At 35.6% G+C, this 17415-nt stretch overlaps 1 protein-coding gene across 1 annotated transcript; it reads right to left on the bottom strand.

The window, feature by feature from the left end:
• Positions 1-7043: 7043 nt before the first annotated feature.
• Positions 7044-8606, bottom strand: LOC136220418 (glycosyltransferase BC10-like). The gene is made up of 2 exons (XM_066008239.1): positions 7988-8606; positions 7044-7903 (listed from the first exon to the last, which is right to left on the bottom strand). Exons 1-2 carry the CDS (start codon positions 8513-8515, stop codon positions 7259-7261), a joined length of 1173 nt encoding a protein of 390 aa, XP_065864311.1. The 5' UTR covers positions 8516-8606; the 3' UTR covers positions 7044-7258.
• Between the last annotated feature and the right edge of the window lie 8809 nt (positions 8607-17415).

The following is a 17415-nucleotide window of genomic DNA, read 5'->3' as shown; positions in this document are numbered from 1 at the left end:
TCCGAATTTACCAAAAAATCATCAACAAAATTAAAGCATGAATGCTTATCCTGATGATCAAGACCCAATCTGTCCGCCACCGATGGAATGATCCACCGATCATTCTAGAAATTGAGCGTTGAAGACTGGCCAATGCACCAAAAGGTCTGGTTCCAAATGGATGAATAAACAAACTTACAGGAAGACCAAATCAAGGGAGGAGCAATGGTAGCTTTAGGCAAACCAGAGACAACCATAAATCTAGACTTCATCAGAGAAATAGCAGGACTGTTGCCTTGAATTAAATCCCAACACATCTTCCCCAAGTGAGCCTGGTTAAAGATCCTAAAATCCTTAATGCCCAGACCACCACCCTCCAAACTTTTGCAACAAGTTTGCCAGGGAAGCGTGATTAACTTCCTCTGATCAATACAACCCGTCCAAAGGAAATTCCTAACACTTCTATTGAGCTTTTTTAACAAACCCACTGGCCACTTATAGATCAAGAATGAATGAACCAGAGAGCCAGTAATAGCAGACTTAATTAGAGTTAAACGCCCTGCAAAGGAGAGAGAGCTACCTTTTCATTTGCTAAATTGAGATAGAAATTTGTCTGCAAGGCAGCTAAGGTGACGGGCCCTAGGAGCACCTTTAAATAGAGGGACTCCTAAGTAACTGAAGGGGACAGACTCCAAACGGATGCCAAGATAGTTAGCAAGTCGAAACCTTCTCGGAGGACTCACATGAGAACCAAAAAAGATAGCAGATTTATCCCAACTAACCTGCTGACCGGATATCTGACCATAGAGCAGGAAAAAATCCTTAAGAGCATGCACATTGCTCAAAGATGCCACTCCAAAAATGAGCATGTCACCAGCAAAAAGAAGATGAGAGGGAAAGGAGTTTCCACCAGAATAATACATAGGAGAATAAGTACCCTCCCTAACCATTTTAGTAAGCCAACGAGAGAAAAAATCCTCAGCAATGTCAAACAGTAGAGGAGAAAGGGGGTCCCCTTGTCTAACCCCTCTAGAACAAGAAAAGTAACCCTTTGGAGAACCATTGATCATCACAGAAATACGAGCAGATGCCAGAATGTTTAGGATCCAATCTCTGAAAGTGAGAGAAAAACCAAAGGAATCTAACACAGCCAAGAGGAAGTTCCAATCTAAAGTATCAAAAGCCTTACGAATATCAATTTTTAAGGCCAAGTGACCACCAAAACATTTTCTGTCAAGCATATTAACTCCCTCAGAAGCTAAGGCAATGCACTGATGAATGCTTCTACCTTTAAGGAACCCATACTGGTTGGGAGAGACAATCCTTGCAGCAATAACTGCAAGGCGATCCGCAAGAATTTTTTAGATGATTTTGAAACCAAAGTTACTCATCACAATTGGACGAAAATTCTCAATTCTGTCAGCTTCAGCCACTTTAGGAATAAGGGCCATAATAAGAGAGTTTAAACTAGGCAGGATGCAACCATGATCAAAGAAAGCCTGGACCATATTGCAAATGTCCTTCCCAATGATATCCCAAAAGAAGCGGTAAAAGGTTCCCCCAAAACCATCAGGGCCAGGGGCACTGTCAGGATCCATGGAAAAGACCGTGTCTTTAATGGCTTCAATGGAAGGTTTAGAAATTAATTCCTCATTTTCCAAAGAAGTTACTAAGTTGGGAATTACCTCATTAATTGAAGAAAGATCGATATGGTCCCTGATGCGCGCGGCGCCTAGTGTAGAGCTTTTCTAATAACGACTAAATGTGTATTGCGGTGAATGTGCTATGAATATGGATATGATCTTTTAAATGTTCTAACTCCACTAGACACTGCAACTACTTAGGGGCAAGTGTACCCCATCGTATCAAGTAATAATCCGGTTAAGACCGGGTATCGAATCCACGGGATTTATAATTACAAGTATTAGACGACTCGGTTTCGTATGTTATTTAAGCGGTGATTATTTTGGGGTAAAGTAAGACACAACTACACACTATCCCTAACTATTGGCGACACAGATTTATGTAGCTAAAACCCTATGAAGTAGGATGAATAACGATAAGTTATAACCACGATAAATAACGACTCTAAATGCATACGGATAATAATTTACTCTTGTAAAGACGACTAAGTGTAGTAGGACCGACCCATGAAGCACTTAGACTACGTGATTCCTAGTCAAGGCGTGTCTAATGCGGGGGAATTAGAAACTAGGGCCCGTAAGTTCCGTGGCTTGTCAATTCCTACGGTTTCCGGTTTGTCACTTCCGGTAAGGCAACACCTATATAACTCCCTAAGGATAGCCCGAATGGCGGCGGAAATCGCGTTCTCCTACACAATAATCAATTACAAATATCAAAACAAGTAGCAAACACTAACACGTAAAGGGAAATAGAGATTATAAATCATGAAATTATAAATATGAAATGTATTTAAACGGAATACAACCAAGCCTAGTACATAGGAAGAGTACAAGCTAATTAGCATGTAAAAAGGGGAGAATCCGCCCTTGAAACTAGCTAACCGGACTCAAAGCCGTCTCCTAGGTCGTGGAGGTGGAACTCTCGAGCTTGGTGACGAATGGTGGAGCGGAACTTCGATGGAATGCCGGAGCAACCGAACAAGCTCTCGAGGTGGAGAGTTTAGCTACAAAAACTGAATCTATACTACAACAATAATCAAAACAAGTATAGTTTGCTCTCTAGTGTGTAATTGGGTGTGTCAAATGAAGTCCAAGAGCTTCCTATTTATAAACATCAAGCAAGGGCAATGTTGTAACTTCACAAAGCACAAGTATGGAGCAACATTATTTGGTGCAGAAATCCCATGATACGCCCCGCGTGAGGTGGTCTACGCCCCGTGTAAGTGCCCATTCCGTCAGAAATCTCCTGCATGTGGACCAATTCCATGTCTTGTTGTCTCAAGCACGCCCTGCGTAGCTAAAGTATGCCCCGCGTGTTTGAGTCTCTGAAGTTTTATTGCTTGAATTGGAGCTTTTACCCGTGCGTAGCTGAAGTACACCCCGTGTAAAAGAGTCTCTGAGCTTTTATCATTGAAGAATTTGCCTGGTACGCCTCGCGTGTAGGATAATACACCCCGCGTACGAAGAGTTGACTCAAGGAGACATTGCAGTCTGACTTTCAGGATTAGGCCAATTATTTTCGACATGTGTCATACGCCCCGCGTAGGGTGGCATACGCCCCGCGTATGCTGAGTCAATTCCACATGGCGTCTGCGGATAAGGCAATTATTGCTGACACCATGTTTCACGCCCCGCGTAAAGGATGATACGCCCCGCGTATTTGAGTAGATTTTTGCTCCTTGCTCGTACCTGAAATACAAATCTTGCGAGCCGAGTTAGCTTGACGTTTTTATTTCCTAAACTAATCAAAAACACGGAAAATTAACTGAAAGTATGAAATTTATTTTTATTTCTTTATTTTATCAAAACGCTTTATTTTTGTAATTAAACTTATTTATTTTATCCAAAATCAACCTGTAAATCACGCTAAAAGATAGGGGTAAAATACCCCTATCAGTCCCTAGAACTATGGAAGAGATTAGAGAAATAATCAATTACATGATCAGATAATCTAGCCGTGTCAGAAGTGTGACCCTCATCGCCGATCCTTAAATGATGAATGTTGGCCCAAGTCTTTCTAACTTTAGCAGACCTCTGGAAAAAACTAGTGTTCATATCCCCCGCTTTAAGCCACTTAACACGACTTTGCTCTTTGTACATCATCTCCTACCGAAGAAGTTGTAAATCAAGATTGGAGCATGCGGCAGAAGCAGCACTACTCAACTCCGGAGAATCACCTTGCTCAGAAATTTGCTTTTGAATATCGGCAAGATGAACTTCTGCCAGGTGGATATTAGAATCTATTCTACCAAACACGTTTTTATTCCAATCCCTGTAAATAGGTCTAAGAGTGCGAAGTTTATGACACAATAGTTGTGCAGGAGGGAGAGAGATGTGTGATGCAGTCCAGTGATTCGCAATTACCCCCTTTAAGGAATCATTAGTGGTCCACATGGCATGGAATCTGAACCTAGCAATCCTTGGTTCCCCAGTTCTGCATTGAAGAAGCATCGGACAATGATCAGAACTATACCTTGCTAAAGCCGTGCAGTAGATAGAGTCCCAAGAATCTAAAAAGCCCTCAGACACCAAAGCTCTACCCAGGCGACATTCAACATGAGCCGCCCCATGTCGACCATTGGACCAAGTAAACCTCTGACCCAAAGTATCAATATCAATAAGATCACAACCATCAATAAAATTCCTGAATTCCCTACAAGATCCAACAGCAGGAGGGGGACCAAGCTTCTCATGAGAGCCCGTAATAGCATTGAAGTCCCCAAGCACCAACCAATTATTATTTGGAAAGGCACAACTATAAAGAGAAGACCACAACTCCCTTCTTTCTGAAGCCAGGTTACTACCATAGACAAAAGAGAGTAGAAAAGATTTATCACCCAGCTGGTGATGAACAGTAACATATTGAGCATGCGAAGAATGAAGAGAATGAGAAGAAGCATCCTTAGTAAGAAGCCAAAGAGTCGGCGAATCCTTATCATTCCAGGCAAAAAGAGAAAGACCCAGAGATCTCCAAAACCTATCAGCAGTGTCACTAAAACAAACAAGAGGTTCTGCAAGACATAAAAAATCAGGACAATGTTGTAGGCACAGAAGCTTCAGGGCTCGTTGAGTGCGATCATTACCGATGCCCCTACAATTCTAATACAACACAATCATTGAAACCGCAGAGGCGGCTTGCTATGCCGTTTACCACTGACCTCAAGGGGGATGATGTTGTCTTTTTGCTTCTTCCTTTTCTGTACTTTAGTCCAAGTCTTTTCCTCTGTAACATCAACCACCTGCAAACAATCCCCGTTTCCTGAATGCTCAATGATTTGCAAATTAGGAATATCAGAAACCTGAATATTGGGGTGAGAGGATTGCTAGCCCAAGACTCTCAGCTCTTTATCAAGTTGATAAGATGGAAAGCCAAGAGTAGGAGAGGCGGGGGGCGTGCCAGAATCAGAGTCAAGAAGCGACTCATTAATCCTGACCGAACTGTGAAGTACCATCTGCAAGTCACAGTTATTAAGTTTGTCAGATTCCCCATTGGAAGGAGCCCCTTTAAAGGATTCACCAGTATCCATATGAACTCCTAGCTTCTGTTTCCAAATCCGAGTAACAGACCTACCTCGGGGCTCAGGAGATCCCATCTTCTGCTTTCCATTTCTTTGCTATAGCTCAACATGCTCTTCACGCCGAATGTTCCTCCTACAAGCTCCAGCAGAATGACCAATGGAATGGCAAATGGAGCATAAATCCGGAAGTCTTTCATATTCAAGAGAAATCCAATGTATTGAGGTGTCAGTATCCACCCCAAGCTTGTATTGAATTTCCTTAGAAAGCTCCACATCAATCAAGATACGAGCATAGTGACCCATTTCACCCTCCACAGTATTCTTATCAAAACGAAGGGGCACCCCAATCGCTCTTACAATGCTTGCCATGATCCGCTTATCCCAGAATTCCCAAGGAAGATTGTAGAATCTTACCCAGACTTGAGTAGAAGTGGATTTGTGAGAGTCCGGGTTAAATCTCGGGCTCCAAGGAATGAAGCGCATAATCCCCGACCTAAGAGCAATGGCACCACGACTCCAAACAGATTGGAGAGTCTATGCAGATGAAAGAATGATGTGGTAAAAACCTCTACCCAGAGAAATCAATTTCCAATTAGGAGAACAACCCCAACTAGCTGAAAGTTTGGCCTTCAAGTCCGGTTGCTTCCAAGGAGATTCCCCTTTAGCAAGAGTGATACGCCCGATAATAGAATGTTTACAAAGATTGAGCGTTTCATTGTAAATATCTTATTGAATTTTGACGGATTTAAAACCGCCTTCTTCGGATATAAGAGATCGATCCACAGAGGAAGGAACATCCGGAGAAATAGCCGCAGAAGTAGCATTACCAACAAGTGTAGCTGCATAGGACCTAGGTCCAACAGAGGGCCCTGATCCCGAAGTATGGCAAATCGCAGCATTACTAGATCCAGACAAAGCATTTTTCAAATAAAAGGGTCTAGAAAAAATATGGGCAATGGAACAATCCATCTCCATTAGATCTGTTAAAATCGACCAAACAAATAGCCTCACAAAACCAAGAAAAAAGATCAAGCCTCCAAGCCAAAAAAGATTTTAAACAAAATTAGATTTTCAATTAGATAGTCACCAAACAAATTAGACTTCCAATTAGAAAACACCATCACCAATTAGATTATCACGATCACCAATTAGAAAATCAAACACCAATTAGATTATTATATTTCTTTTAATATGTCCTGATATTAAGGTATGGTTACTGCTTGCCAAGCCAACAATAAGATCGGAAAGCACCGACGGCAGGTCGAAAAGGCAGGCGGCGGCGAGAGGTCTGACGACGACAGGCACGCGCACAACCCTAACGAACGACGCCAGACGGAGGAGCGGTCGGTGGAGATCCACGACAGAACGAGCAGATCTGAGCGAAAGGATCGACAGATCCGCGAAGAACAGATCCACGGCAAACTAAACAACCGCGGTGAAGGGAAGAAAAGCGGCACCGACGGCGAGAAGCGACGGTGAGACCAGAAAGGGGAGAGCGGCGGAAAGAACAGTCTAGACCCGACGGCGAGAAGCGGCGAAGAGACCAGGAAGGGGAGAGCGGCGACAAGAACCAGGTTGAAACCCTAGCAGGAAGAAGTTCCTCCGTCTACGGCCCTTTCTCTCGAAATCCCCAAATAAATAAATAATGTCAGAATTTGTGCGAATTTGACATAAACCGCTAGTTAAATCAGAGCTAAGAGCTAAGTTCTATTTGACAAATATGGTCTATGTCAACTTCATTTAAAAGAAAAACCACCTAAAATATATGTAATTTACTTTAAACCCATTAATCAAATTCACTTAAAGTAAATTCTAAACTTTTTTTTTTTTTTGGTGATACAAGAAAGGCGTTTAGCTCAGAGAAAAAGAAGAAAAACTAAGAACAAACCATCCGACTCAAAAATAGATCCTCAACAATCAGATGGAAGGATTTCCTGGAAGCCTTGTTACATTGTTTAATTCTAAACTTATCATAAATAATTAAATAGCAACTATTACATTGTTTAATTTATCAGAATTAAATATGAAAAACTTTGATTAGCTTAGCTCTCAAAACTTTGACTTGCAAAAGTTAACTTCCCATCAAAGAAAAGGGTATTAAAAAAAATAATCTCAATCTCAAGGATTGAAATGAAACAAAGTAGGAGCAATCTGTAACAAAGGTTGCAAGGTATTAGCTACAAACTTCCTCCCAAACAAATAGCAAACAGATGTCAAATCACCATTGTAACTACAATTATGACCGGACCTAATTCTATCCAAAAACTCAACAGAAATATCTCCCTTAATAAATCTTTCAGGGTGCGGACCACTCTTAGACCAGTCCACCCAAGTAAGTGTCCGGTTTGAGTTCAGTTTTGGACAAACAACGTTAACAAGTGTCGGAATATAATGTTCATCAGGGTAACAAGGAGGGCTACAATAATCTCTAAACACAGGGTAATAAGTTGTGTCTGCTACTATTTCTATGGCTACTTTTCTATTCACTTCGAACCATTGAGAACCTTTACGCCAATCGGATATGTTTATTGTGGGGAACATTTTGGGGTTGTATCTACCTCTGCCTATCTTACGAGGATCGTCGAATGATCCTACGAAACTTTGGTCGGAATTGATGATGTAATTGTATATTGTTGTGAAATTGAAGAGAGGTATGCATGATTCTGAGAGTAATATGAATCTTTCATTTGTGAAGTCCAGAAGTGCATTTGCTATTAGTCTTCTTTCTGCATCTATCATTGATGGTTTTCCCCATTCCACTACCTGAAACGATGTCGTATAATCTGAAAAAAAAGTAAAAAAGTATAATCTGACAATAGCCCTGGAATAGGAAAGGAAAAAACTAACCTTGCTAGGAATTGTGGTATCATGGAAAGCAGATTGAGGAGGCATAGTGAAATTGAAAGAAGGATGAGAATGAACATAAATACTAAAAAACCCTTCGTTTCCTTTAAAAAACTTGTCCCACAAAGCAGCCAAAGGCAAGGATCCTTTTGTCAAGAACATAAATGCAACTTTGGGGACACGTTCATGTGGAAACTTGTCAATTCTTGGTACCATAGAAGCTCTCCAAAACAATTCTTCATCCTCCATATCATGCATCAACGGTGACTTCATTCTAATGTTTCCGACTAAAGAACCCACCACCGGTGATGGGGACGGTATCCGTTGGGATTCCGGTGGGGACGGAGGGAGAGTGGGAGCCGGTGAAAGTGAGAACAAGGTGGTTTGTATGTTGAAGGAGAAGCTTTTTAAGAACAAGTTAAGAGTGATTCCGAAGGAGAAGCCGAGCACAAGGAAGAGAAAATGGAGGACAAAACGGCAACTGATGATTTTAGCAAGTATTGATGGGGAATTTTGCTTCTCGTTTCCCATTTGATGGAGAGACTAATTTGTCTAGAAAAAAAAATGGAGATACTATAAGATTGTTGACTAATGAATAAGATGATGATCTTCTAAAACTGGAACATAAAGTTAGAAGAATATGCATGTGATGTGCATTTGAAAGTTGTAATCTAAATTGACCTCCTAGAAAGAACGTGATTGTATTCAATTCTTGATTATTATTTTCCCTTTGGAAGAATTCAATTGTTGATTAATACCATATTAGATAAATTTTAAATAGTAGGTAAAAAAGCATTTACATTTAAGATCTTTTGTCTTTTTTTTCCCACATTTTTTAATCATTTAGGAGTTTAATGTGATAAAAAAAAAAAAAAAATTTATCGGACATTTGTTTTATATTCAAAACTAACTTTTTTTCACATTTGTTTTTATTTTTGGAAATATAGTGTTCACATAGATGACATTCACCATTAAATCTAGACTCCTATGATGAAGATTTAAATTTATTTTCATGTGAATACTATTGTCGCCCTTTAATTTTAAATAAGAGACAAAAAGTGTTAATGAAAATTTGAAACAAATGTTTTTAATCGAAAAATCAAAGAAACAATTAATAACAAAGAGAAATAGGTGAATCAAACCGCTCTAATTTGTTGATGCGAAAAATTAGGGACTCAATCCATTAAAATATGATGAGTTATTTAGGGAAAAAAAAAAGAATTTGCCTAAATATTATTAACCATATTATTATACAAGTTTAAACTTTATGAAGATTTGGGATTACTAGTAGTATTTTAATTATTTGGGAAGTACTAATGATTAAATTAAGGTAAGGTCCCTTGCAAGCAAAAAGGGATGAACTTCTTAATCTCTCACTTTCCCCTCTTTAAGATGCTTAAGCCTGAAATTGTTGACCCTTGAGTTTCGACTTTTCCATCTTCCTTTATTCATAGCAATATTTCCTTATAATTTTATTTTCCTTATATTTTACTATTATTTATGCTTTGTATCTTTTATTGTTAATATTTTAAATTTTATTCTTATATTTGGACCTAGTCAAACTTTTAAATGTCTATGTTAATTTTGCGTTGTGAAATTTACCCGTATTATGTATTGTTAGAGCATCCTTGATATTAAGAAGACTGCTTGGTGATATAGGAATGATTTTGGTAACTTTTGAACAGTATATCTATTAGAGTGATGGTGAGTGTTCGAAACTTTTAAACAATGTTACTATTTTTTTGGTAACTTTTTAGTAAGGGTGCTTATATTTTTTTTTAATTATCTACTATAATGATCCATTTTTATGACAACATTTATGATGAAAATAAATTATATATAAAGTAATGATTTGTGAGGTCATGTTGGTAACTTTTAAAGTTGCTTACTATTGAAGTGTTTTTTAACAAAAATGACCAAAAGTGATATGAATGAGTTAGAAAATAAAATATTATATTTTAGTATGATGTGTTAATTTTAATCATTATAGCCACCTCTAATAGAAATATTTATATTCCTTTTGTTATTTTTGAAATTCCAGCATCTCTTTTCATACTTTTCTAGTTTGGAGAAAATAAAAAACCATGATCTATCTGAAGTGGAAGGGAGGAAAAATAATTTTCATACGAAGAATTTAAGTTTCAAAAAAATCAATTAATTGGATTAAAATATAATTAATAAAAATAAATAGAGAAAAGTACTAGGTTTGACCGATTTGCAAAGACATGATTCGTAGTTTAAGGGGATGTTTGGTTACTGCTTTTTGATCTCATGTTTGTCTTTTTCACTTTGAAAATGAGAGTTTTAGGTGTTTGGTTAGATACCTCATGTTTGCGTTTTGTAGCTGAAAAGTAGTTTCTTTTTTATCAAAGCAATCTTTTCAAACATCAAACCGTAACAGGAAACGACAACATCAAGCAGTAGGTAAAACAAACATGCCTAAATTTTTTCAAATAAGGGTTTGTATTTTATGAAATTTGCCAAATTTTCGGTCAAATAATACTTGTGGTTTAGTTAATTTGCAAAATCAAACTTTGTATTTTCAGTAATTTGCAAGATGAGTCTTTTTAATTGCTCCAAATCGCTCTTTTTGTGGTAAATAGTCATAACACCAATTTTTTACGGAATGACTGAGATTGTAGACTGCACAAAATACAAACTCTCTGTTTATAAACTTTTAAACCATGTATAGACCTTTTTGCAAATCAAACAAACCACAAAATTTATTTTTATATTTTTTTTCCGAGTAAAATAAATAAATGAAGAAAATTTAACAAAATGGGCTTGATATCTCTATATCAAAATTATACATAAAAGATAATTGATAAACATATAAGGGATGTATACCATCTCCAAAATAGCCTACCTGAATTTGCTTTAGTTTGTGAAACCTTTAATTTTGCCAGAATCTCACATTCACAATAAACATCATTGCGAGCTTGACTGTTGCGACTTGATGTAATGTTTGAAGATTGTTGATATGCCATTTTGGCTCTTCTTGAGATGAGACGCAGAGTTGCAACTTAAGACTTCCTGTCTTGAGATGGATAGTGAAAAACAAAGGCGAATGGAAGAAATCACAACAAAGAAAAACAAAGGCGAAATGGAAGAAATCACAACAAAGAGTCGAAAAACAAAATTATAAATATCTCCAAAATTAATTTTAGAATTCCTAATTTTTTTTCCTATCCATGACATGCGCATGTTGGAAAATTTTGAATAAAATTATATATTAATTTAAATACCAATAAACACCTCCTTTCCTGAACAGTTGTGTCCTTCGTGAACAGTCGTGTTCGTACATAAACCGTGTTTGTCTGTGTACAGTTGTATTCGTTCGTGAAAAGACATATCCTTTCGAATTCTATTTATATAGAATGGATTGTCAAATTCACAAGTGGTTAAAAAGTTGTTATTGAAGTTTTTCAAAATACTCTTTGTCTGTTCACATTGTTCTTGTTTTCCTACTCCGGTGATAATTAGGCTACACACGGTTTGAGTTCGCTTGCGTAATCTGTTGTATCCTAGGAGACGATCGTCAATAGCGAATATCAGAAATCAGAAATCAGAACCGCCAGATGCTGGCAATGATCAGAAATCATGAGAACTTTCTGGACAACCTTGAGGAAGAACTCAAGAAACTCCAGTCTCAGAACAATCAGAATATACGAACCATGACTCCTAGATCATCTTATGAGTTGTTAGGAGATCTTCATAAGAAGCCAATTGAGCTGCCAACTTCATCTAGTGGACTCTCAGGAGCCACCACCTTGAACCATTCTAAGCTGATTAATCAGAACTCATCAGAAATCACAACCTCCCAGGTTATACAATTCCCTCCAGAAATGACAGAAGCATATAAGAATATCATGAAATTTTTTACATATAAGAAGAGTCAAACCGTATATAGAACCATTAAGATGACCAAATACCCTAGGTATATATGCTCAGAAGACTGCAGTCCAGATGTTGTTCAGAAACTATTTCGATATGGATTTCTGGACAAAGTCATGACTGATGAGAGCCTTAATAGTGTTTCAAAACTCCCATCTATCATACCCAGATCCATTGACGAACTTGGATTAAGATTTGGAAGAGGAATATTTTGTGTTCAAATTTTTGATGCTGCTATGGACTTAGAAGGGAAACCGATAATAATTGCTCAGATTTTTAAGACTGGTAGAAACACTAAGATTGATGTAGATAATTCCGACCATCAATGGGACATTCCATGCAAATTAGAAAATTTTAAATCTTGGTTAGGAGAAAAACGAGCACATGGAATCCATACGATCAAATGTAGACTCGAAGACTATATTAGAAATAAAAAGGTGGCTATAATAGCCAGATCGAATCATGGAGAAGTTGAAGAAATGATAACTATCAACTATTTAATGGAAATGGGTGATGAAACGAGTCAACAAATTTTGATAGAAATGCATACGAAATTGATGGATAAGAAATATAAACATAGTTCAGATACATTAGCCCATTATGAATCTATATATGGCCCAAGAAAATCATGTTTAATTAGAATTGAGCCCATAAGACCTGAGCCCATGAATATTGACTCCATAAGGCCCAAAGAAGAAGCCCATCCAAGAAAAGAGGAGGATCCATTTATTTAGAAAATGAGATAAAAATGGATAAGAAAAATAAGAAATATAAGAACGAGGTGTCAATACCTAAAGAAAAGGTGGCAATAAGATCAACACGTGGCAAGACATGAAGATATGAAGAGACATGTGTCCAAAGAAGAATCATGAGGTGGAAACATTAGAGATTAGTGGCAAGATGTAAAGCTTGAGGTGGAAGAGCAAAATAAGAAGCATTCGACACGTGTAACCTAAAAGTTTGTACTTTTAACTTTTGTGATGATGTAATCTCCTTTTTGGTAATTTCACCTTTGATCTTCTACCTATATAAGGAGAAGACATATGATGTATGAGATATAACTGGCTTTGAGCAATAAAAGCTTTCTTTCTCTCTATATCCATGGCTTTCTAAACTTCCCCTTTTAGCATCCATAGTTGTTAACTACTTAAGTTTAACTTCCTTATAGCATATTAGTTTAAAAAGATCCAGAGTTATAAAGCAACAATAGTTAGCCTTCAGACGAATCCAAGAGGTGTGTAGAGATGCTGGAACACAGCCATAACCCATGATGATGATGAGAGGGTGTCAGGCAGAGTTCAGAAGTCTCCACTGAGGATTGCTTTGAAAGGTATACTAGAGTTCCTCTATAACTCTTGTTCTAATTAAATTAATTTGTTATCATTAGTTACACTTAAAGGTTTAATATATTATGGATGTTAAATTTCATTTAACAATGTTTACTTCAGCAGTCGTTTGTCTTCCTACCCTTTTTAGGGTCATAAGAGCGATCCTGCACACATTATACACATCAGAAAAAACGGTCCACATAAAATGGTATCAGAGCCTTCAAAGGATCTCACATAAAAGTTAGAACTTTTTGAAATCACTATGTCATCTTCATATACCAGTATGTTTGCATCACAGCTTAATATTCATAGGAAAGCAGTTGATAAAATTACAAGCGGCATAATTGAATTAGATTTAAGCAATAGTTTAGAAATTTCTATTCTATTAGGCAAATTAATTATATTATTAGAATATTACCAACATCTCCTTAATATAGGAACTAGTGATCTAAATAGGCATATAATGTTAATAAGAAAAGTAGAAATGATTAAATGCCTAATTAATTTCACAATCGTGATTTTTCAGAATTATACACACTAGATAATGGATATACCAGTTGAAAGTCTTAGGATTATTGCTGAAAAACCATTAATTTATAATCAGGATATCAATCAACATATTATAAGTTGTAGAAGAGCATTACAAATTATGGAATTAAAAGATAGACAATTAGAAGTAGCACAAGGTGCTTTAGATGCTAAGCGTATTGAAAAGATAAAATTACAAAAAAGAGTTTTTGACTTAGAAGATGAAGTAAAACGATTAGAAGAAAAACATAGAGAGCAAGAAGAGACAATAGAAATTCAAAAACAAATAATTACTGAAAGTTACAGACATATTCAAGCTTTAATCAATGGAAGAGAATAAAGAAATAACAGAACAAACCCATACAGAAAATACTAATATCTACTATCAAATGGATACTTATGAAGGTGGTATAACTCAAACTTTAAGTTTTAAACCAGATATTTATCAGAAAATACAAGATGAAACTGAAGAGCTATCTGTAAATAAGATATTTAAAACAAAATGGTTTGAGAGAAATAAAAATATACGATATATTGTTCAGAAGCATGAGAATATTATAGATACAACTACTATAAATGGTAGAGCAAGGATAAATTTAATAACAAATGACGTAATAAAAAGAGAATTATCCAAATTATCACATAAAGAAGCAAAGAAATATAGGAATATTTACTTTGGAGGAATAGAATTCACTATAAAAGCATATTTTCAGAAAAATATCGATACTCCTATTCAAATATATGTATTAGATGATAGAATATTAGATAATATCCAAGATGCCTTAATAGCAGTAGTAAGAGGAAACTTAATTTATCAGAAACTTAAATTCACAATTCAACCAGATTTTAGTATCTCATTAGAAGATAAACATAAAGATCTAGCTTTAACACTCTATTATAAATTAGAAGGAATAAGAATGCCCCCAGGAAGTAAAGTAATTAGTATAGAAACAAAAATGATATATGCCCTTATAGGTAATCATCATATCAGAAAACAAAATGATAGGGATATAGCATTACCTCAGGAGAAAATCTAAACATTACTATAACACAAACTAAAACTCCAGAAATAGTACCCATAGATGCTTGGAGACGAAGCAAGGACCCAATAATGATGGATATAAGTGAAATAAAACCTAAAATCCCTACAACCGTAAATAAAACCTTAGATCTGTTAACCGATTTACACAAAAAAGGATAATTCTAATCTAATGGCCGAACAAGAACATAGTGTAATAACATTTCTTAAAAATCACGCCCAAGAAATTATTGAAAAGGAAAAATACAAATATGAACCACTAAAAAACAGCAAACTCAAAGACAATGATGCTAAACCATCCAATGTAGACGTAAGCACCGAAGCCGAATACCTTCAACTAAAAATCGAAAAACAACATAAAGAAATCAAAGACCTACAAAAAGAAAACATAAAATTAGTCATAAATTCGAGTACAGAATGGGTCGAAAAATATAAAAAATATAAACACAAATTTAAAAATACTAAAAAAGAATTAAAAGAAACAAAGCTAGAATTAAAACAAACAAAAACAGAGCTAATCCACATTACAGATGAATTAAAAGAATTAAAGGAAGAAGTAAGAGTCTTAAGAACAATGGTTAAAGAAGTAAAAGGGAAAACTATTCACATCAGTAACAGTAGTAGTGATAGTTCAGATAGTTCAGATATTCAAAGTGAAAATAAACTAAAAATCATTGGGTATATAGAAGAAGAAAATAAAGATGAAACAAAATTAATAGAAGAAAATCATCAAATAATGAAAGCATTAGAACAAATGAAGAACATTAATGCAATAATAGAAGAAGAACCAGAAAGTGATATAGAAAACAACGAATACAACAACAAATACACTAGGTATGAAGAATCAGATATAGGATCAGAAAATATAGTAAACGAAGATGCCGATAATTATCCAGAAGAAGAAATGATAGACCCCAATTTAGACGTAGTAACTAAAAGAGTACCTACGATTCCACAACATATACCTATAGGCCAACAAGGAGACTTTAAAGAATTTATAGGATCTATGTCTCAAGGATTAAATCCAAATGGATATTTTTTAGACTTAGATAATGTCTATGATGAACAAGAAATAAGTAGACGAATAAATGATTGGAATTTAGGAATGTACATAGCCTTAATGAATTCATCTCACACTGAAAATTTAGATTATATGTATGACCTAATCTCTAAAACAATGATAGGAAAAGTAGGATTTTGGATGGAATCTATAACTCATCAGTTAAGACCACAAATAGAAGCTTGTGCTCATGATTGGAAATCAATGTTATTATTATTCGATATGGTATTAAAAAGAGAATTTTTAGGAGAAAGATGGTTAGTGGCTAGAGAAACAGTATTTGCTGAAAGAAAAGCTGAAATAATAATGAATTTGAATAACATGAAATGTTGTAAAATTAGTAAATTACCAGAATATACTATCAGTTTTACTAAGTTCTTTTATGAAGCTAGGTTTTTACCACAAGAAGGATTGATATACCAACAACTATATTATGACCACTTACCAAACCCATACAACGTAGAAGTTTCAAAAGAATATACTCAATTAGAACCAAAAGAAAATACATTAGGAGAAAGAATTAGAGTACTACGAGCTTATCTTATGCGAAAATGTGAAGAATATAGAGTTCAACAAAAGGTTAAAAAGGATAAGAAACTCGGGTTACGAGAAATATGTGGATTCACGGAAAAACGGTTAGTTTTTGGTTGTGATGATAAAATTAGGAGAAAATATAGACGATATACTCCTAATCGCACTTATAGACATAATCCGACATATAAGAAGTCTTATGCTAACAAGTATGATAATGGACGATTTCGACGAAAACGATTTAGACGATATAAAAATAATCCCGAAAATCGGAACAGATTTAGATATAAACGAAAATTTAGGAAAAGACGAGAAAGACCACTAAGGGATAAAAATACTAAACTTACAGAATGTAAATGTTGGAATTGTAATGAGAAAGGACATTATGCTAATAAATGCCCTAAATTAAAACAAAAAGGTGTCAAATATATAGGAACAACAGAATTTATAATGAGTCTAGAACAAATAAGAGCCAGCGATGATAAATGGCATAAAGAAGATGAATTTTATATTACTGAAACAGAAGGTGAGAACTCAGAAGAATTAGAACCAATAGAATATGAAGATAGTGAAACTAATAACTAATGGTAGCCATATATGTAGAAGCACCGGTAGAATATAAACCTAATAAGATTATAAAACGCCGCATATTTATAGATAGTGGAGCTGATATATGTTTAGCGAAGCAAGATGTACTAGTTCCCCATAAATGGAAAAGATCTAAAGGACATAAGGTCAGAGTTACAGGATTTAATGAACAAATGAAAGAATTAGATATTATAGCCGAAAATATGAGATTAATACTTAACAAGACAATCTTTCGATTACCCATAATTTATCAAGAAAATAATATGAAACAACATATATTATTAGGAAATAATTTTCTTGATTTCTTTAAAGTCCAGCTAATCAAACCTGAAACCATAAGTCTTTTAACTCCTTGTAATAAATGGATTATCCTTAAGCGCGTCCTACCTTTATATCCACTCACAATACATAATATCAAAACAAACAGAGATACTAATTTAGAACTTTTAAAACAAAAATATTT

The sequence above is a fragment of the Euphorbia lathyris genome, chromosome 2, assembly GCF_963576675.1.
Source record: "Euphorbia lathyris chromosome 2, ddEupLath1.1, whole genome shotgun sequence".
NCBI lineage: Eukaryota > Viridiplantae > Streptophyta > Magnoliopsida > Malpighiales > Euphorbiaceae > Euphorbia > Euphorbia lathyris.
The sequence above is the reverse complement of the archived record's forward strand: the minus strand, read 5'-3'. Positions and strand labels throughout refer to the sequence as shown.